Source organism: Anneissia japonica, unplaced genomic scaffold (assembly GCF_011630105.1).
Source record: "Anneissia japonica isolate Jap-2015-1 unplaced genomic scaffold, ASM1163010v1 scaffold287761_len698747_cov189, whole genome shotgun sequence".
Lineage (NCBI taxonomy): Eukaryota > Metazoa > Echinodermata > Crinoidea > Comatulida > Comatulidae > Anneissia > Anneissia japonica.
The window spans coordinates 416,575-439,461 of record NW_022715691.1 but is presented as its reverse complement, the minus strand read 5'-3'; the positions used below and the strand labels follow the sequence as shown (position 1 = coordinate 439,461).

At 35.0% G+C, this 22,887-nt stretch overlaps 1 protein-coding gene across 1 annotated transcript in view; it reads right to left on the bottom strand.

Moving 5' to 3' along the window:
- Positions 1-22,887, bottom strand: part of LOC117109298 (collagen alpha-2(IV) chain-like) — a 55,008-nt gene that overhangs the window by 2,659 nt on the left and 29,462 nt on the right. Inside the window, exons 21-40 of the mRNA XM_033251567.1 lie at positions 22,635-22,812; positions 21,626-21,817; positions 19,708-19,932; positions 18,430-18,576; positions 17,788-17,949; positions 16,418-16,561; positions 15,410-15,544; positions 14,780-14,949; positions 13,771-13,834; positions 13,309-13,476; positions 12,573-12,671; positions 10,746-10,817; positions 9,071-9,196; positions 7,125-7,241; positions 6,854-6,997; positions 5,384-5,491; positions 4,703-4,837; positions 3,636-3,752; positions 1,929-2,120; positions 387-673 (exon numbers count right to left, since the gene is read on the bottom strand). Of these exons, the coding sequence (XP_033107458.1) occupies positions 387-673; positions 1,929-2,120; positions 3,636-3,752; positions 4,703-4,837; positions 5,384-5,491; positions 6,854-6,997; positions 7,125-7,241; positions 9,071-9,196; positions 10,746-10,817; positions 12,573-12,671; positions 13,309-13,476; positions 13,771-13,834; positions 14,780-14,949; positions 15,410-15,544; positions 16,418-16,561; positions 17,788-17,949; positions 18,430-18,576; positions 19,708-19,932; positions 21,626-21,817; positions 22,635-22,812 (2,982 nt within the window). The remainder of the gene's footprint in view (positions 1-386; positions 674-1,928; positions 2,121-3,635; positions 3,753-4,702; positions 4,838-5,383; positions 5,492-6,853; positions 6,998-7,124; positions 7,242-9,070; positions 9,197-10,745; positions 10,818-12,572; positions 12,672-13,308; positions 13,477-13,770; positions 13,835-14,779; positions 14,950-15,409; positions 15,545-16,417; positions 16,562-17,787; positions 17,950-18,429; positions 18,577-19,707; positions 19,933-21,625; positions 21,818-22,634; positions 22,813-22,887) is intronic.

Here is a 22,887-nt window from a genome sequence, read left to right as displayed (position 1 = left end):
CGCTATTTTGTGTTTATAGGATCTTTGATATTAGGCTATGCCACCCTCTACATAATTATAAATATTTGAGCCCTGTTCTATGCATAAAATTTAAGTTAAATTAAGAGATTTTAAAATATTAAGCTGCTTTGAACTAAGTGAATTTATTCGCACGAATCGAAAGCATTGGTTCATGCGCATTACATATATCTATCAGAGTTTTTCACTTCAACAAAATCAGTAGATTGATATGTCTCCATTTTTTGCTAAACGAAAAAATGCGCAATCAATCAGAGCTTAGGAAGTGAACCAACAATTTTGATTCGCACAAATAAATTAGCCTAGTGGAAAACCTGCTTTAGGCATTTAAATAGCACAATTCCTTGTATGTACAAAATACCACTTACCATTAGGAAACTAAATCCAGCCCAAATTGATCTCCACCCAGTTGGGCACGAGGGGAGGTTACTCGATTGACTATGAACTGCCATGACAGATGAAGCAGCCTCACAAACTGCGCATCTACTGATGTAAGGTTCAATCGCGGTGTCTTCAACTGGCATCATCGGGATTGATTCACTGGTTGCTAGCCAATAAGATTTATCGTTGCGATTCGCATAGTTACAGGTACCGCCAAAATTGCAGAAGATGAATGGCATGGTGTTAAAACGAGGTAGACATGAGCCAGCCATACCTAAGGTATTAAAAAAAAATATTGATAATGAAAACATTTAAAGTATTGTTTAAAGGTTTGCATGGCGAAGTAACAATATAATAAATGCTTGCGGTACACCCCAAAGATACAGACAGTAGCTGAAAAAACTGTTGTTTTTTAGGATGTCTCAACGTTTTGACTGATTTGCTTCAATCGCCTTTAGAAGTCTATGTGGTGTACCACAAGCATTTAATATATTCCAAGCTTTGTTATTTTATTTAATATAGTTTTGTTGTTAATTGCCACCATTAATTAATTTTAATTAACAAACATTTTTCATTGATTTGAGTTACCAGGTCAGGGTTTCATGTCCTCAAAAGATTTAAGAGGGCTCAAATGTTAATAATGAAAGTAATTTTATAAACACAAATCTAGGGTTGGGCTGCTATTTTATTTACAGGTTTTAATAACAATAGTAATAAAAACAATACCATAATAATTATAATAATAATAATAATAATAATATACAAAAATAATAAAATTAAAACAAATTGTTTTTCTAATAATAATAATTATAATAATAATAATAGTGTAAAAACGATTTTCTACACTCAAATAATTTTTTTCAACTTCATTGATTATTAAGTCTTTTAAAATATATTAGTGGCATTTTTTAATAAATTTCATCCTTTTGGTTTAATAACTATGAATTTAAGGTTCAATAATTTGCCTATTACTTTGTTTAGGTTTCAAATTTTTAAATTGTAATGTACGTAAATATAAACTTACTAAGGTGCATGAAAAAATTCTAAATTGCGAGACGTTTTGAGTGTTAATAAATAAATTTTAAAAAAAATAGTATAACTATAATAATCAGCATTAATCGGTATTATAAAAAAAAAAAGTATTCAAATTTTTAAAGTAAAAAGCAAGTCCTTGCCAAGCCACAGGGCTCATAGAGATGGAGCTTACAATCTCCAGTTTGAGGTAGCGTGAAGCAGATGAGTGTGATGTTCCCCCTGGGTGGGATGCTAGTCCACCACAAGGAACTCCTAGCAATTTTCTGGTACCCTTGATATAGCTGGGTACACTGAAGCAATGTAGATAAAGTGCCTTGCTCAAGGACACAAGTGAAATGTACAGAGAACGATTGAAACCCTGACATCGAGGTTGGGAAACCAAACCATTTCCACTGCGCCGAACTGCTTCCACTATTCAAATATGTACGAAATATTAAAAGAAGTTAAATTAAATTAAAACAATACAATTATTCCAATTTCTTTGTGGCACTTACCAAGATCTTGGTGATGAGCTTTGTCATTGCCCTCGACATACAGCAGACTGTAGCCGGACCAAAGCATTGTGGCGCCACCTGGACACGTTGGAATACCGGTAGCCTGGCTGTGTCTAACAATGAGAAGCCCATTCTTGGATCGTAGGGGTTGGAATCCTGGGTTACCATTATCTCCTGGTATTCCATTAAAACCTGTTGGACATTAATCAGTCATTATGTTAAAAGTATAATGCACTACTTGTCATGTTCATGACCTAAATGACAGAATAAAGCCCCCTTCACATTGGAATAATTTTGACCAAGAGGAAGAGCAACTTTACCTAATACCCTATTCAGGCTACATGCTCTTGCGATCGGTTGCGATGTAATCGGTGGTAATCCAAAACTGATTACTCCCGATCGCAATCAACGAACGCATTCAGACCAACACAAACAAACTTTACATTCTAGGGCCTAGGCCTCCGGTGTCTAGGCCTATGTTGCCTGACCTCAGCCAAACAGTGCCTGTGGAATTTGTTGTGATTCGTTGCGATCAGATTCTGTGGTAATCGGGAGTAAAAAAGATTGTGTAACCCAATCGCAACGGGCAACAATTGCGATATCGATTACATATCGACTACTATTGGTGAGCTTTCACACACGATTTTACTTTGCGATTGGGTTTCGCAATTGCTACAACCGATCGCAATGCGATGCTAGTCTGAATGGTGTATTAGTCAAATCATACCATTGTTCACATTGATATTAAAATACGCAGTAGGTGTTAAGATACTGTAGTACGATTTTGCGCAGGGGCAGATCTTAACAATATTTAAAAAAAGGCAGTACCCATTGCATTGGCCTAGATGCAATGTAATTATACATGTATCCAATAATGGTATGATTTGTGTTTAGTATATACTGTTATGAAATATTGTAACATTTAGTATTTTCTATGCCATTTTGTATTTTTTTCTGTAACAAAGTAAATGATGGCAGGGGTAAAAATTCCCCCTGATTAAATCCGCCACTGATTTTGCATATACATGGTTACTTGAGATACATTCTGCAAAACATACAATATGCTCACGGTATTGATTGCTATGTTCTCACACGGCTGCTAACGGTTAGCAGGATCCGGATCCTGCTAACCGTTAGCTGCCGTGCGTCCATGCGAGAAAACGATCCGGATATCAACAATATGATGATCGAATCACTGGCCAATAAGAAACTGGAAATTGTAAACGTGAATGTGTGATTGGTTGATGATAGAAACGCCCTCAACTTGCTAACCGATACTGTTAGCGGATCTGGATACCACTAACCGTTAGCATTAACCGATCAGGCGTTCTCACGCAGGTGCTAACAGTCAGCACTAACGTTTAGGTCCCGATCCGGATACTAGGGTTCTCGTGAGAACCAGGCTAATATGTATTTAACTGAGTCACGCTTTTCCAGGGATGGTGCCAGCGGGGCCAGGAGGTAATTTAATCAAAGAGAATTTTATACAGATTGTTTAAACTGAAATTTTTTTTTGCTCAGAGTGACCATATATAATCAGAATGTGCCTATATATGGTCATGATATGATGTTATCATGACCATATATAGGCATGCCACATATTTTTATCAAATAAAATACTACTCATGATGAAAGAGATATGAGGACGAAGAATATGATGATGTTGGTGATTTATTTGGTGTCTGATACTCTTTACAACATTTTTACCTTTTGGGCCACGATCTCCAACACTTCCACGTGCACCTATATCGCCAGGCGGTCCCCTCTGCCCTGGGGCACCAGGATCACCATTTCTACCAAATTCCCCACTTTGTCCAGGTTCACCTTAATATAAACCATGCACATGCAAGAGATAATTGTCAAATATAAGCATAATTTTTATTTTTTACCAAAAATGGTTTACCTCATCTTTCCAACATGCACAACTTTATTTGCTATTTTTATATAATGCAATAATTAATATTATGTAATCATCTAGGAAAACTAATTTTGTTACCACTTGTTAAATTATTGATGATAATACATTCTGATTCTACTGGATGTTAAAATGGACACTGCACCTAAATGACAACAGGCACTAGAAGCAAAATTGACATTAACCTAATGTTCTTTTTTTTTATGATCATACTGTTACAGGCAGTCTGCCTTTAAGAGAATGGAATACATGGAACAATGGAAAAAACAATGAAATTGAAAACAATTTACACGGATTTAAAAACTCAGTAAAAGCCTAAAATAAAACAACTCTTAACTTTAGTTTTAAATAACTCTAACAAATCAAGAGAAATATCAATAGTTCTATCAAAAAGCGAAATTCAATTGAATGTGGTAGGAAGCCTGATGTTAAAACCATGTTTGGAGACATTAACACTAGCAAAAAGAATATGAAAAAGAGAAGAAACGGTCTTACAACATCGACTAGATTTGACATAGTCCAAAAGTAAAACGTGACCATACCAATTGTTAACACACTTGTATAAAAATACACAGTCAAGGTACAGACGCCTATCTTCTAATGTAAAGAGACTTAAACTATAATTGGGAACATCACATACTTTGTATGCAAACCTTAAGAATCTACGCCTAATAATGTTAACCATTTCAGGATGTGGTCTAATTAATGAAAACTATAATTTAAATAATGCCTTTTATTCCTGATCTTCCCACAACTACATTTCATCAAACCCAGCAACATGCACTACATAAATGGGCATTATTATTATTTATTATTAATACGATCATTCACTGCCATTATTATTGTTAGTGTAACATACCTGGTTGTCCAATTCTACCACGAGGACCATCTATTCCTTTATCTCCACGTAAGCCTGTGAAACCATCATTCCCTCGCTCTCCTTTTTGCCCTCGTTGACCCGTGATTCCAATGCCACCATCAAATCCATCTGGTCCTGTAATGATGCAACAAAAGATTATAAATGAATGGAATTTTCTAAATCAACTACTACACTTATAACTTAATAGCAACAAAACCAACACAATTATACAGAGATCTTGGTGGTTACTTGCTTTCAATTCCTGTGAAAGCAGGAACAACCCCACTCCCTAAGTCTCATTATGATATTTAGTTATTAGACAATTTACGCAACAAGACGGGAAGACGGTGGTTCTGTGCTCACCAGAGCACTTGAAGACCACAGTAAACACGTGGGCGCTTAACCCGAATTGCCGTTGTCGACGGCTCCCCATCCTCCTGCGTAAATAGTAATCTGTGTTTTCTGGTGATGGGAGATCGAATGCATAGCTATTAAAGTTGATGAATGGCTGTCTCTTATACACATCTAGATGTGTATAAGAGACAGAATATAAATGAAATAGTATCAATAACTATAATAATATTTTTTGTGATTGTTATTGTTTTTGATATGATTAAATTTCTACATTATAAAACAAAACAAAAAAAGAAATTAAAAACATAAAAACAGCACAGAACATACCATCTAGTCCTGGGGCTCCCTGTAGCCCAGGGAAGCCTGCATTACCCTTCTCTCCTGGTTGTGCATTATCTCCTGGTTGCCCCTTACTACCAACATCACCAATAGGACCTATAGAGGTAACAAAAAATCATTACTTCAGAGATGTAAACATAACTGCAATATCATTAGTAATGATATTCTTTGAGATATATTTTATTTTCTTACTAATTAAAAAAGATTATTTATCATGTTCATTGTTTATTAACTCAAACCTTTTCACATTTTATTAATTACACAGTGAGGATCTTCATTGAACATTATTATTTATTGGTTTTAGTCGCAAGTCATCTATTAGATGTGTTTAATAGATAAAGTTTGCCTTCCAATTCAAAACCGCCCTTAGAACCCATCTAAAATCTAGAGCGGTCTATTTTTGGGTTTAGCTTAAAAAGATTGAGAATTTGCTTCTTTTTTTTTTTTTTTTTAAAGTGGTCTTGAATTTGTAGGGTTTTGGAATTAAATAATTCTCAAATTGGAAAATGCACTGTATATAATCATATATAATTAAGTGCTTTTTCTGAACATATTGTGAATATATATTGTGCATGAATGCTATTTTGGGCCATGGGGGTTTCAGTGATGAGCAGCATCTGATTTCAAGATCTGGATACAGTACGATAAATAACAACTTTATAGGTAAGGCGGGACTCTTTTAATACCTTGTTTCGCAAATTTACTTTTTAAAAGAAAGTCAGAGGTGGGTGTAAAAAAATTTTTTGATAGTTTTCTAAAATTTCCATTTTTTCATGGCGGTGGGTATGCTAATTGGCCAGAAATTAAATTTTATTTTTATTTGAAATCATCATTATTGGCGGGCAGTGGGTTCGCTAAACAAGGTATGAAAAAGTTTTCTAAACTTTGTGGTGAAGAACAAATATGAATATTAATACTGTATGTTCTATGAAATTCAGTGGCAGATCCAGGAATTCAAAATAGATGCAGGGTGTACACTGCCTCAGCCCTAGAAATTAATGATTATTGCACCTTTAGATAGCTAAAAAAAAGGCTTAAATTTGAAAATAATTTTCTTTCTTTTCTCTATTTCATTTTTCCTCCCTGAATCCACCATTGAAACTGATTACAAAAAAGTGAAAAATAAAATAATAAAATGTAAAATAATAAAGTATTTTATTTCTACATTTATATATGGGATATTTTCAAATTTTTCAAATACATACTTCAAATATCTTAGGAAACACCCCTATTTTTCATCATCAATAGCAGGTTTACAAAAGAAACTGAACAATAAACATATAGGTAAGCAAAATAATGATGATGATTAGAGACTATGCATATTTGCACTTATAATTATTAATACTATTATTATTATGTGTCTACCATTACTATAACTATTATTCTTATCTGTAGGAAAGCTTTTATCATAATAATTGTGATTAAACCTTTGCTTCACTTTACAGGAACTAAACCTACCTTTGAATCCTGCGAATCCAGGGTTTCCTGGTGGACCAATATCTCCACGTATCCCTTTGACCGATGGTCGGCCTTCATCTCCCCTGTTTCCTATAAAACCTTTAAAACCTTTATTTCCACGGTCACCAGTGGGACCATTTCGTCCTACAAACAAACAATATAAATTGTAATAATAACTTAATAGGCAGGTACTTTAATAACAATTATTTAAAACAATAATTATAATACAGAAAATGTAGCTGCTAGATATTTATTAATACTGAAATCTCACCATCAAAACCGAAGAAGCCTGGAATACCCCTGTCTCCCTTCTCTCCCTTGACACCAACGGGTGCAGCTCTGCCTGGGTCTCCTGAGATACCGGGGAAACCCTTTTCACCACGTATACCTGAAAACGATTTTGAAAACAATCAGCATCAACAAACATTTACTGAACATATTTGGGCATAATACTTTCTTTCTTGAAGGCTGTGAATTTGAATGTCATAGTTTTTTTATATTTTTTATATTTTTAATGTTATTTTTGTCATTATCCCAATTTTGGAAATTGGAATTAAATATTGAGGTTGGGACCCTGACACATGTGGCAGCCATAAACTGCTGCAATTATCAATACCGTAATTTGCCACTCTCTAATAAGCGCCATACCAAACCTGATTTTTTTAGCTAAGCCCCGCTTTCGAATAAGCGCTGCACTGAAGCCTTCAAAAATGTTATAAGCACCGTGGCGCTCATTCAAGCATTTACGGTATGTCCTCTGTCTCGCTTTACTCTCATGCAAGGTTTATTCTTCAGCACAGTAGGCACGTACATTACCTCTCAGCCAGATGCTCAAATTAAAATCTGTTTTTTTTATTCTGGAAATAATCTTTCAATACATAAGAAGGTCCAGACTCAACAGTAAAACATTCAAGCAACAAAATAAATATGTTATACATTTAAAGCTGTTTGTTGAAAGAACAAAAACAAAACATTAATTGTACTGGTTAGGACCAGCAACAGAAGACGAAATGATGCCGCAGGACAGAGGAATTCAGGTTGTGCCATCAAGGATCTACACAATGTTGGCCTACTTCATGAACTGTTTTCCTACGCAGATTAAAACTTTAACACAGTGTATCAATTCTTAAGAAAACGGTTGTCTCGAAAAGATTTCCTGTATTATAATGTTGTTGAAGTACCTGCCTTTGATTGATTCCTTTACTTATTGATTGATTGATTGAATCAATGAATAAAGATTGATTGAAGAAGATTAATAGAATAAATTGACAGATGATTACAAAGGATTTACTAAATTGACTGAGTGATTGAAGATGACTGACTGATGAACTAAAATGATTTATTGATTGTCTTATTGAAAAGGATTTATTAATACGACGGTTGCATGACCGACGCACAAGAAATCCAACTCCGCACGCTTTGAGCACTCAACGACGAGACACTGTCTGCTGCTTGCCAGTCTGAACAGATCGTCATTAAAAGCGATCCGTTGCGTGCACATCATGGCATTGTACTCCCTAAAGAATCGTGTCAGTCAACGACCGTTTGGCACAGCGAGGGCAGGGTTTTAAAAATTATGAATTAATTATTGTAAGATAATTTACTGATAGATTAATTGATTGAAAATATTGATCTATTTTCAATTGATTGCTTGAATATTATTTATTTTATTAATTTATTTACTTCAACAATATTTTGAGAGGGTGGTCCATCCAGTCAGAGCTGATCAGTTGGGACCATCACAAACAAACAAAAAAAAATAAGATGAAATTCAAACTAGATCTTTAACATAAACAAATTAAATAAAAACAGGAAAATGTACAATCAGAAAATTACTTATTGAAAATGATGTACTGAAGCGACCTAATTAATTGATAGCTACAGAATTATTAAGGACCGAGTGATTGACAAAGATTGAACGATTGAAGAAAAGTGATTAATAGGAATGACTTAATAAACAAGAGTGATTGATTGATTGATAAAATTAACTGACTGAAGTTTTAAAGTTGATTGGTGAGACTGATTAATGATTGATTGATTGATTGAAAAGAATTGAAAGTCTGCCATAATTGTGAATTTCATTCCCAAGTGCAAGTTCCTAAGAATACACCATATATTTACTACATTATTCACAAAAATATTTCTACAGAAAAAATGAGAGCATTCTGTATTCTTATTGTGTAAATATAATGAATCTAATACTATTACATAATTTACCTAAAATCCCTATGCTGCCGGGTTGTCCATTATTTCCAGCAATTCCTTGTGGACCAACTTCTCCGTCTTCACCGTCTTCGCCATTTTCACCTATGTCGCCAATTTGACCAGGCTGTCCATTGGGACCTATCAATAAAATATAAGTGCTAATTCATTATCTATAAATTTCAGTTTTCTTAAGTTAATGCAGTAAGTATTTCAAACTGGGATGTACTGTAGTAGCAACACCAGCTGGAATTAGCAATCAAACATGTTGAATTATAAAGTAAACATGCGGAAAATACTATGTAGTAAAAAGTCATAGTACATACTTTGTAGTAAAAAAGTCATGATGTTAATATGTTCTTTTTTTAACCATTGATCAAAGGTTGGAATTACTGTATAAACATTTACACAACTATTCTAGTATATTCACCTACTAAACAAAACAACTTCTTGTAATCTCGAAAGCTTCTGTGAGGGCAGTTAATAGAAAAAACAAGTGCGACAACTCACCGGTGCGCACGTTAAACTGAGGCTACTTCTATTTAGCGTTTAACATTTCAAGTATGCACCTTTTAGACAAGGATTTTTCTGGACACTATCAAAACATGCTTAAATCATGGAGGAAACATCTTCCATGCTTAAATACTTTACGGTACAAAGTGGCATAAGTTGTTATATTGTGTTTTCGGCACGGGTTCATAATTGCCACTAATTACTACCACTAACAGGACACATCGTATAAATGGCGCGCTCAGTTGCTGTGTTGTAACAAACTGAAGGCCTTGAGTTTGAATCATGCCTCAGTGTTCATTTTTTTATTATTATATATAAATGAACATTTTAAGATATTTGAGAGCTGTTTTGACGACAAAAAAAATTGGAAGAACTAATAAGATAGAAACTTTTAAATAATTAGAATGTTCACTTGTACAAAATTAAAATGCTTTAAACTGAAAAAAAAGTCTTAAAATTGAAAAAAAATAAATAAAATTGTATACCAAGACACGATTCAAACTCACGTCCTTTGGTTCTATACAACACCTCGTTAACCGACCGCGCCATCTATACGACGTGTCCTATTAGCGGTAATGGCAATATGCACGGTCCTTAATATTTGTGGCGCACTTCACGAAAAAAAAGATCTATTAATTAATTGCAGCAGTGGAGTATATTGGCCCCTAACAGCCAGCCATACAAAAAAGATCTATTAATTAATTAATCAATCAGTAGGGTACTTCTAGAGCTCCTCATCGAAGCTAAAAAGTATGAGTAAGAGAGGTAACAAGAACATGTTTTGGAAAATAGAGCTTGTACAATTGTTGAGGAAAAGGGAGCATGCATACATGTTACAAAAAAGTAGCAAGTAGACATTTTCGAGAATAGTAGCTTATATAATCTTTGGGAAAAATTAGCAAGTATATATCTTGAAAAAAGCAGAACGAACACATTTTGATAAAGGTAGCATCTACACATGTTGGAAAAAGTGGCAAGTATGCATGTTGAAAAAGTAGCAAGTACTGTACACATGTTGAAAAAGAGAAAAAGTGGCAAGTAAACATTGTTGGAAAAAAGTGGCATCTACACATTAAAAAAGTGGTAATACAAAATGTAGCACCCGATCAGGCTGATTTTTTTTTAATGTAGCAGGTAACATTAACATTGAGGTAAATATTGTTTTGATGTAACTTACCTGGATTACCAGTGTCGCCTTTGGCTCCTTTCAAACCAGTATTTCCTGTGAATCCAGGATCTCCAAATGGACCTAAGACAAATATAAAACATTGGACATTATAAATCTTTTCCATATACAGATATAAATGAAGAAATACCAATGAATTATTCTTCTTCTTGCCCAACTGCTGTGGTAATTATCCTTTTACTTCCTTTTCTGAATCGTATAATTCCAAAATTTCCAGAATAACAGTAGTTATCTTCATGCAAATGACTAACTGATTAAAACATTGAATAAATAGTTACCAGATACATGTTTTTGTTGCTTTCCAAGGTTATTACTACTAAAAAAAAGCCTTAAATAGCCTTAAATTTCAGTTTGAAAGCTCTATATAACAATCACAAAAGCCTACATGTGGCAGAGACAAGCCAAACCAGTCACTCGTCGCAAATTGCGTTTCAGATATAATGGCTAAAACATGGTGAAATGTCAACATTTTTAAAATCTAGTTTATTGCACTAAACTAAACTTTATATATCTATACAACATGCTATGTTGTTACTTTCCCTGTTTTCAATGTTAAAACAATAATTTTTAATGATTTGGAGATGGTTTCTGCCTGAGAAATGTCTGAAATAATAAACTTTGAAGGCTGATTTCTCAAATATTGTTCTTTAAGCAGCTGTGTGTTAAAACACCTGTAACTTCATAACGAAATATTGGATTTAAATGATTCTTTTACCATTTACAGCACTCATTTTACTGTTTAACCCTTGTCTTTACCACATATACAAATTTCAACAATAACTCCATCTAATTGTTTATTTTTAAAAAGTATAAAAACAATAAATAAAAGGTTGTAATAGAACTGCACTTTAACCCTTACGCTGCCATCTTCGCATAAATGCGAACACTGCACAATTGGTGTACATGCCAGTTTCGCATAAATGCGAATAGGCTCACTGTCAGCTAATGCTACCTTTGCATGCGAATTGGTGAAGGTCTTCCAAAAAAACGACCAAAGAGTGGCTGTTTTAACACTAACACAAATAGTGTTTACTGGATATGAAAGCCAATGAATTTTTGCACATTTTGTTTTGAAACTTGCCGGAGGTTGTTTTGTTAGAAGTCTGAGTTTTTGCAAGTTGAAAATATGATGTGATGATTTGAAATGCTGAGAAACTATATTCTTCTGTAGTTGTTACATCTGTGTTGGATAAGACTTAGAAACTGACATAAAAAACGTTGTTCTGCTGGGTAGACCTAGCTAGGCCTAGACTGTGATGATAATGTTAGTAAATGTACGTAGGCCTAGGATTCGTTATTTTGATTTTCATCGGCAAGTAATTTGACTGTGAAAACACATACTCTGCTAATAGGCCTAGGCCTAATATACTATTTGTCATTATTGACAAAATATTCCTATCATTTATTCACTAAATGATAAATAAAATGCAATAATAAAAGCATATATGTACAAAACAACCAATGCTGAGCAATTGTTTTTAGATTTATATTTCCATAATCTCAATAGTTTATGAATAAATAATATACACTATCAAAAATAAGCATTACGGTGACCTTGTTAATAATTAGCTGGCACAGGGGATTAGAGGTAATATTATCAGCTGGCGCTCTGGTTGACTGAATAAGAGTTGGCAGCGTAAGGGTTAATTAAATTCATTTTCATATTTAAAGTACAGTAATGGAATTTTCCTAGGTGCACCCATGGACCTCCATGGTTTAGCACACACCCACACCAAAAGTGGTCACCACCTATTAACACTGCACTGAACTACAGCTCTGAAAGAAGATTATGTTTTAATAAAGATATGAACCACACACCTGGTAAGCCGGTTGGTCCAATATCACCTCTTCGTCCATCAAATCCTGGGCGGCCTTCTAGTCCATTATCGCCATTAATTCCTGGTACTCCTGTAAATCCTGTAAAAAGAATAGAGCCAAAAAAATTTATAGTTAATAAAAAAAATGAATAGTTAATAAAAAAATGTACAGCTGTATCACCACTCCACCATACAGGGGCTGTAATAATTACAAATACCGCACCTCACAGCTGATATCTGGCTGATTCAGAAAGAAAAACAATTACATAATACATAGTCTTAAAAAGTGCTGTTGTCACTTAATGTTGTACATTGCATCATTAGAACCTGTCTCTTATACACATCTAGATGTGTATAAGAGACAGATATATATATATCTGCCTACTCTGGAGGGACGGCACCAGACAGCCAGTCATTTTTGCAGCTGAGAATCTTTCTTTCAGCAAATCTTAAAGATCAGCATTAAATGCAAGAAAACAAGTTCATTAGCGAATGGATCTATCCGCTAAGTTATCTTCTCTTGGATATTGTTGTCCTACAAAACAACTGCGTGTTTGTGGGACAACAAATATTCATAGCCCTGTCCTGATTCGTCAGTGTAGTTTAATTGACAAGGTCCATTTTGTTCCAGCAATATGCAAGATTTGGTGTCCGGTGAGGAGTCAAAGGTTCATCACCTAAATTATAAAATTTAACTTAAAAATAGTCTAAAAACTTTTAATCTAATGAAGACTTACCACTATTTCCTTGTAGGCCGACAAATCCGGGTTCACCTTGTGCACCAGAAGATCCACCTAATACTTCACCTGGTAGACCTTTCACCCCTTTAAATCCCTCCAAACCATTACTACCAGGTTGACCTGGCTGACCTCTGAAGCCAGGAAATCCAGGTGAACCAATTTCACCTAAAATGTAAAATATATTTAATTAGATGATTAAAAAGAAAGCAAATCAACCATTCAAATTGGGGATGATGATGATGCTGATGGCCAACAACCCAATGCCGACGCCAGCGGCACTACTGCTAGCATTGTAGCCATTGCCAACAACGATGGTTGGAGATAAAAAATGTCATCACGCAAATTAAAAAGTGATTCTGTGTAATAAATTTGCTTTAGATCTAAGAATAATATATGTAACAGCATAAAGATAAATATTATTTATAATCTATCATCTCCCAAATTTGCTAATTTGCTTACCTTTCTCTCCATTAACACCATCTAAACCAGTATTACCATTATTACCAGGCACTCCAGCTTCACCCTAAATAAATACAAGAAAATGAATTTAGTTTTTTTTTTCCAGTATTAGTTGCAGTGATTGATCCAGGATTTCAAAGTAGAAGGGGCCCAGAATGTCTATTTTACAGATGTCCAAAATCAATTTTTTTAGGATGAATTAACTTATTTTTAACACAAAATTTATTGACAAAAACAGACCAATGTTTCGGGTTCATCATAGATACATTTTCAAGATCAAGTAAACAATAAAAATTAACATAGAAAACCCAATGTAGGTGGCAGGAAGTCACACGATTAACACCTAATAATATGTTAACAATAGTACAGTATCATGGAGTTGAAAAGTGATTATCTCCATGCTAGAGTAATTTGATTAAATAAACAATTTTGCTTTGATGGAATCCGTTTAGTTGTTAAGTCATGGACCTATAAACCTATTTATAATAAGTCCATGGTTAAGGGTATGTTCACACACACAAAGTAAGGCTGGTGTAGCTTATGCCTGCGTAAGCTAATCTAAAGTGTTTACATGAACGGCGCTCGCTATATTAACGCTGACATTAAACTAGTAATAGTAATATAAGCCTATGGGGGAATAGTTTTCAGTTTTAAATACTGTACGGGTGCTTAACTTTAGTAAAATATCTACATTGCATCATTAGAACTGTTAAATTTGTGAATAGTTGGAAGTGAACTTATATGATTGCTGTATTTTAAATAAACAATTTTACTTCTGATTTTTTAGCTAGAATTCTGGAGCAAATGTTGGTGTTGCAGGTTATTAAAGACAGTCTAAATAGATTATCTTACAAAACACAGCCAACACATCATATACATTGTAAACTAAGTAAACTAACAGCCTAAAAATATACAAATTCTTAAAAGAATCTTGCTTTGTTTACCGCTTGTATTTTTATATTAACTCTATTCTATCGCTTTAGTTCTTGCACTCAAGCGCTTTATTTACCATTTCTCCCCGCAGACCTCTTATCCCAGTGTATCCCTTAATTCCTACGTATCCTCTAGGGCCAATTCCTGCCCTTTCTCCATCTGCTCCATCGGGGCCCTTTCGCCCTTTGACACCGCGTTGACCTTTCTCACCATTGCTTCCTGTTTGACCAATAAATCCTACCAAACCTAAAGCAGACAATAACAACATATTTCTATCAATTATCTTTTATAGCTTAAAAAAAAATTTACAGGTGACTAGAGGATGTTCCAAAAGTATCTGCTGATTGTTTTCTTGCCTTAAAAACCTTGGACCCGTTATTATTATTATTAACGTTATCATTGCAATAATTATTTATTATTATCAATAACATTTTTATTTTGCAAATTAATACTAATTATAGAAAAAGGAAAAAGCAGCTCCCAGTATGTGTACAACATATAAAATAATATGAATACAGATAAATTTTAGCAAATTTTATGCTGGGCAGTCAATGCATCGTACAATGGTCGTAAGAACAAACTCTGCTCTATGTGGCTTTGCGTTCTCCATGGAATCTCCTTGGACGACCACCGTCGGACTATAGTCTCACTTATATCCATAATACAGAACTGCTGTTCATCAACGATGTTACTAGTTTAATCTTACCTTTGGGACCTGGTCTGCCATTCCCACCACGTTGGCCCGGTAACCCTGGTATCCCAGTATCACCTCCAAGGCCAGGCTGACCTTTGGCACCATCTTGTGCCGACGGCCCTGGATCTCCCCTAACTCCCTTATCACCTACACATGAAAATAATCACAAAAGCAGTAAATAAAAACATGTTTGACACTGTTTTACAGACTAGCAAACCTACCTCATGTAGATTATTTCAAATAAAAATAAAATCGTGTTTTTGGCTTGTTATTGCATCTGCCTTAGTGAGCATTAGCATATTTCATTTTTAAAATGTCATGACAAAAATATTATTTTTTTCCTCAGAATTAAATAATAAATCAATTAGTAGTCCAATTACTTACAGTAACTGTTAATTGATACGTTGCATTCTTATCATGACAAAAGATGAGATCTTTAACGAGTGCTTAATAAGAGTGCCCTTGATTACTTTATATTTCCTAACCAGTGGCGGACAGTTACTAGGATGAACTACAGGGTATGCTACGGCCTGCTAATCGAAAAACTTTGTTAGCCTACAAAGCAATCAGAGACTGCATTCTATAGTTAAAATACAAATCTATGTTTTGTTTTATACCGGCATGATTTTAGTTTCGTCTTCATTCAAAAGAATTATTTTTCCTGTACGTTTAACAAATTACAATTTAAATAATACAAGTTTCTTTTATATCCGTCGTATGTATGCAAATTTATTTTAACTATAATCATTGAGATTATAAAATGTCTGATCTGGCAATACGAATTACCCGATTGGCAGTGGAGGTCCCGAACCACATTAGGCTACTGTAGAGGGAAGTTAAGAAGAGGAGCATGCGCACATACATACATAACTAAAGACCAACAAAACAGAACTCTGGAAGAAAATAATTCTCCTAAACATAATTGTTATTATTTATGTATTTTTGGCTTCTGTTTGTGATGGTATATATGGAAGGGAGTAGCGACCTCACAAGTCAACGATATAAATATCCCATTCTTACCATTTATTCCTGGTGGTCCATTAAAACCAACCAATCCTTTTATTCCCGTTTCTCCTCTAAATCCTACACTACCCTTTCGTCCAGCAAATCCGTCGAAGCCATCTGGCCCTTCTGCCCCTTGTGGTCCACGATCTCCAATATCGCCTAAAAATAAGACCGTTAAAAAAATGAGGATGATAAAGTATAATTTATAAGACAGGAAATGTGAAGTTGTGTCACACAAGTCTGATACCAGACTTTGCTTACCTACTTTCGACATCAACACAATCTTCTTCTTAATTCAAAAGGCTTAGAGCTCCGTTCATACTATCAGGCTTTATGTGACCAGGGGTACCGAGTTGAAAGAATACAAACACCCATTCACACTGACAATATTATAATACAATAGTAAGAACCTGTAAACCATGCGGATATCATGTACAAGCGGTTGGCGTATTGGTTGTGGCTTGGACTCCCAACCTTGAGGCCAGGAGTTCGGAACTCTCGCTGTGCAATTTGCTTATGTCCTTGGGCAAGGCAACTTTATCTACGTTTGTTTCTCTTTACCCAGGAGTATAAATGGGTACACGGCGGTTCACTACTGGTGGAAGAAGAAAAGCAGCATGGAAAGAAACTGGAACCCTACCACACAATACAGAGGCTTAGTACGATGGGCTTACAGCTCATTCCCCTACGTTCAATAATGAATATGGGACTACCTTCACCTTCAGGGGTGGATTTGGGGGGGGGAGGCTGCCCCACCCCCACCTTTTTGGGAGGTAAAAAAAAGGGGGAAAAAGGGGAAAAAAGAAAAAAATTATAGCCCAGAACCCCTCAAACGATATTTTCTTTATTAGAACATCATCAGGAATGAAAAATATTTCAACATTACAAACAGATATTCCAGAAGCGTTACAGAATTAACCAATGAAAAAAAGTCAATATTATAGCCAATAGGGTTGGTGATTAAGTAATAAAGTGTCAATAAAGTATCAATAAGCAAGCTAAATGATGTGATGAACAAACAACTGAAAGTGAGAACTAGGTAAACAATGATAGTTCTTTGGATGCTTTCAGTCCATTGTTAAGTAATGGGTTGAAACGTCTAATGAAATCTCCCTGAAATTAAGACAGCAGCAAAATAAAATGCAAAAGAAAGCTTATTTAACAAGATTTCCGAAAAATGAATTTTTGTAACTTGGAACCATTGTATAAAGTTTCTTTATGTGATGTGAACCCCAGACTTTGAAATTGGAAGGCAAGCACCTTTCTATAATGCCAGAGCTTCACTCTTTGCCAAATTCCCCCCCCTTTTTTTGCATGCTCCTCCCACTTTTACCACCCTTTTACTATCCTATGAAAAATGGTTTGCCAGCAGTCCCTTTTCTTACCTCTGACACCCTTTTCCCCCAAGTCTCCTACTAAGCCTGGTCTGCCTAGTTGACCTTTATCCCCTCTAATACCAACATATCCTTTTTGTCCTGGCTCTCCTACAGCACCAGCCACACCATTAGCACCTATGTCTCCAAATCCTCCTCGGAAACCATTTAGACCTAGCAAAACAAAATTACAAAATATACAACTGCACTGATTACAAAATTAAAATAGGCATATTGGTAGGTGAATTATTTACTTTTATAAACCATTATAACCATCATCATCCTCTTCATTTTGTTAACACTCATAACCAATTCTTTTTAGCAAGAGTGCAGTTGGCTAAACTGGTGGTAGCCACTGTGTGTACACTGAACTGTGGTTTTTTTTTTATCCCCTTTTAAGTCTCTCTTTGCGCTTTAGCTGTAGGGCTAACGTGCAGGTGTTAAAAAGTGTACCGTCTTTCAGATGAGATGTTGAAGCTGTCGATCCTGTGTGCATTATGACCCATATGCATGCTAGAGAACGCGGTACACTCTTCTGAAAAGAGACAGTGTACTAAATCACCACCACAAGGACCCCACCGGAACTCTTCTTTGGACTTTCGTGAGTTATCCTTGCTGTTCACACAAAATAAATGATTATCATTGTTTATTTACCTCGAGTACCCCGAAACCCTTTTGGTCCTCGGAAACCAGGTGGCCCAGTATTACCCTTCACCGCCACACCTTTTCTGCCATCTAATCCGAGGCCACTTTCACCTTTCTCGGCTGAAATTGCATTTATACCGGGTAAACCAGATTGACCTGTCAGTGAAAAAAACAATATGACAATTAAATTAAATTTAATTCAAGTTTGTTACAATATCAGCCACCAAATAAATACAATACTACTACAATAAATATACACAAGGGGTAAATTTAAGCTTAACTATAATAGGGCCTACATAAGACCGGTCATAATGTTAGAAAGAAAGAGAGGATGTGGCGGAACTGAGAGCGAGGTTGTATGAAAGGCAAAGAACAAAGTGAAAAAAGGAAGTGAAAAATTGAGAAGTTCAAGCATGGAAAGACAGGAAAGCAGGGTGTCGAGAATCATGTAACGTGATGGAGGAAGATCGTTGAGGTGCAAGAAATAAATGTTAGGGATGGTCAGGTGATAACATTCAAAATACAAGCAAAGATGACATTTTCTAATTTGAAATCAAATGCTAATAACATATTTAAATATACAAAGCGATTTAAATATTTAAGTATATTGTTAAAATTTATTTGACCAAAAAAGGCAAAGATATAAGTATAGCGGGTGGTACATTGAACAGATCTGCGTAAAATAAATAATTATATAGCACTTACTAAATAAAGTTATAATATGAATGATAAGATGAGTTCCAGTTCTTTTTCCCTTAGGACCAAATCAAATGTCCACTTAAAATAGGGGTGTCCCCTTAAAATAGGGTGTCCCCTGAATTAGAGTTGGCCATTATAATGTTTACAGATAAGATATACTTTCTTTAGATTTGGAAGGCATCATAACAGCCAAACAACCATTTTCATGATTTTTATTACTATATTTCATTTACGTTGTACTCCGAATTTTTTATTGTTAATATATTTTACTGGTGTTCATTGCTTAAAGTTCATTGAACCTATATTGAACTCCATCCACACATATCATATTTTCAGTTCTACATTTAATTATAATTATTGATGAAATATGAATTGTCATCCTTAATTTTTAGTCTTAAATACTGTTATATTATTATCTGTTCAGTTTATAAATGAAATTCATTTTGTCAATGTATTATTTATGTGTGGAAAAATTGCAATAAACAAACAAACAAACAAACAAACCACAAGTCATTCAACCAGGAAACAAAGAAAAAGTTTTGATTTGAGGTTATAATCCCAGTTTTAATTGTTAGTTCCACATCTTACCTGATAGGCCAGATAAACCTGACGGTCCTCTGTCGCCCTTCTCGCCCTTCAAGCCTGCTTCTCCAGATGGTCCAAGAAACCCAGGAGCTCCAGGCTCCCCGAAATCACCAACCTGTCCAACACCACCAGGGAACCCATCAAAACCATTAAATCCGTCTAGTCCTTCTAGACCAGGGGAACCTTTTTCGCCTTTTATACCAACATCACCTCTAGGCCCAGCAAGACCTACAAGATGATTGAAAGAAATATGATATTATAATAAGTGACATGATTCAGGATTAGGAAAATAGGGCACAACAAGTGGGAATGATTGTCAAAAGCATTCGTCAAAATCTAAAGCCCTATTCACAAAACAACTGTTGTATGCCAATATATAGTCATGATGTGTCTATATATGGTCATGATGTGATGTCATCATGACCATATTTAGGCATGTCACATGTTTTTGTCAAATAAAGTTTGATAGTCTGGACAGGGCTAAAGACTCAGCTCACACTATCAAATTCTATGTGACAAACCTGTGTGATGTGGCCATATATGGGAATGATGTCATACTACACCCAAATATGGGCATATCACATTTTGAAGTAAAATGAAGAGCAGCTTAGATTAATTAGTTAAACTGGTGGTGGAATTACCACTGAGTTTGAATAGTAGAACCATGAAGCTCTTTACCTAACCTTGATCCAGTTCAATAGGGGAAACTGTCTAAAATGGCGGGCCCCCACACTGTTCTACTGCCACCAAATTGTTAGGACAAACGCTAGAATAGTCAGATGATGTCATACAGTGGATCTATTGACAGTACCAAGTTTCATGTTGTTGAAGCCATTTAAATAATTTTTATGACAAAATATGTAAATTTAATTGTTTTGATTTTTTTTTTCTTGGAATTTCATTGAAATTGAGGAAGTATCGAAAATCTCTTCCTGAGTATAAATATGTTTTATTAATGGCTAGTTCTTCAGAACAGTTATTAGGAGGAAAGTTACTACAGAAATGTTAAAGGTTTTTGCACAAATGCAATTTTATCAGGCCTGGAACCAATAACCTAAAATAGGCTCCATTCTAAAAAGTAGCAGATTGCGATCAAATTAAATTTTTAATCAAAAGCAATCTTACAAATAAGACATTTAAACCACTGGTTCTATGTACAGTACGGCATGTGTGTGGGTTCCGAACACTGCACAACTTCCAGAAAAAAGAGCGAGGGACTTATTTTTTTTAATTCGTTATTTTGGCTTGTGGAGCAATAGTGAATTTAATCATGGACCTACTGAGCATATAACAATGACAGAAACTAACCCATGATATGGGTTAGGAAATTACACCTGGTTTGCAGATTTCCTGGTTGTCAGACTACACCTGTAATTTTATTATTTTTTTTTAGCTTGTTTAGCATACCTAGTATGACCACCTGGTCCATTATGTTAGTAAGGTGAAAATCTACATGGTTAAATCATATGAACACCTGGTAACAGTATCTAATAATTATAAGTAGCTGATATATTACAAGGTATAAAATGGAGATGTGTGTTACCTGCTCACTTGTAACTTGGTCTAATATGTGGATTTTAATGAGCAGATGAGCCCCTTGGAATCAATGGCCAACCATGCTTAGTTTAAGGAGTAGTTTAGCATGTATTTAGGGTTAAATTTAAATATTATTCTCTTATTCCGGGGTATTTCCCCCCCTTTTTTTTCATGTGTATGTTAAGTGCATGGAGGTCTCCATAATATATTCACTCTATAAATTGATCATTATCATTGTCCATCTATACTGCGAGATTACACAGACGTCTAACTATACTTCCACTGTAAGAATGTAACATATTCTCTTTAAGAATAGTGGAGGCTGCATATTGTGTTCTTTGTGCAAACTTGTTGAGCTGTAACAATTATTTATCAATGATCTAACCTGGGATTCCAGGAATTCCAGGAAGGCCTTTAGATCCTTGAGGGCCTACATCACCTTCCTGACCATAGGTTCCCCGTACACCTTTGATCCCTGGGTCTCCATATAATCCATCAAGCCCAGGAACTCCTGGATCACCTGGAAGACCAGGTGCACCTCTCTGTCCAGGTACAGCAACATCCATTCGATCATCACCTGTAAGGGATCCATAAATACGGTTTTGCCATGAATATTTATATTTTTAACTGGTAATTAATTTTAGTCTGAAATTCTCAGGGAAAAAATTATTTAATTGTATAATTCCAGTTGACATAGAAAATACATAGTAAATACAAATACTTACTGACAATAATTTAATGCTCAAATCAAAATATAAAAGGCCCAAATATAAAGTAAGTATTAAATGTAAGTTTTGAAAGAAAGTGTAATAATAATGTAATAGTGTAAAGATAATGTAACAATGTAACTATGGATATAGTATTTTAAAAATTGCACTTGGTTATAAAAAAAAATATAGTATTTATATAATATAATATGTATAATAAAGTATAATTTGTATTATATAATTATTATTATTACATTATGTAAGTACAGTACATACAATCCACAATAGGTAACTTGGTATGTTTTCATTTCATAAGGCATAATATGAACACCATGGTTTATACTAAATTAATCCAAGCCAAGATTTTACATGGTACGCATTCTAAATATCTCTCAGGGGCAGGCATAGGCTTGTTTCATCCTGGAGGGAGGAGGAGGTGCGGAGATTGAGAATGCAACTAGATCCTTATTCCAGTGAATGAAGGAGGCACGTCTTCATACCACCCCCCCCTGCTTACACCCATGTCCCAACTGTTCTTTGGCACAATGACAGAATTTCCTTTTTCTTATTGGTCACATTTTTACTGTCACAATGAATTTGTTGAAAACTATTTTTATTAGCCTGTAGTAACACAACTGTAGATTCAGGATTATTAAGCGCAATATTTGTTGGAAGAATGTTCCTTACCTTTTTGTCCTTTCTGTCCTAAAGCGCCTTTGAGCCCCCTTGGTCCATCCTCCCCTTTTTCCCCTTTTGCGCCCTGAAAACCAATTCCCTTGACACCTTTTGGTCCCCGTGGACCCTCACTTCCTTCAACACCTGGTAGACCGATAGCTCCTTTATCGCCTGTTACGCCTTTATCACCCTAAAAAAAAAATTTCGATAAGATTCTAGGTTCATCAAAACTCTCTTGATTTGCGAGTTCTTATATAAAGCAACA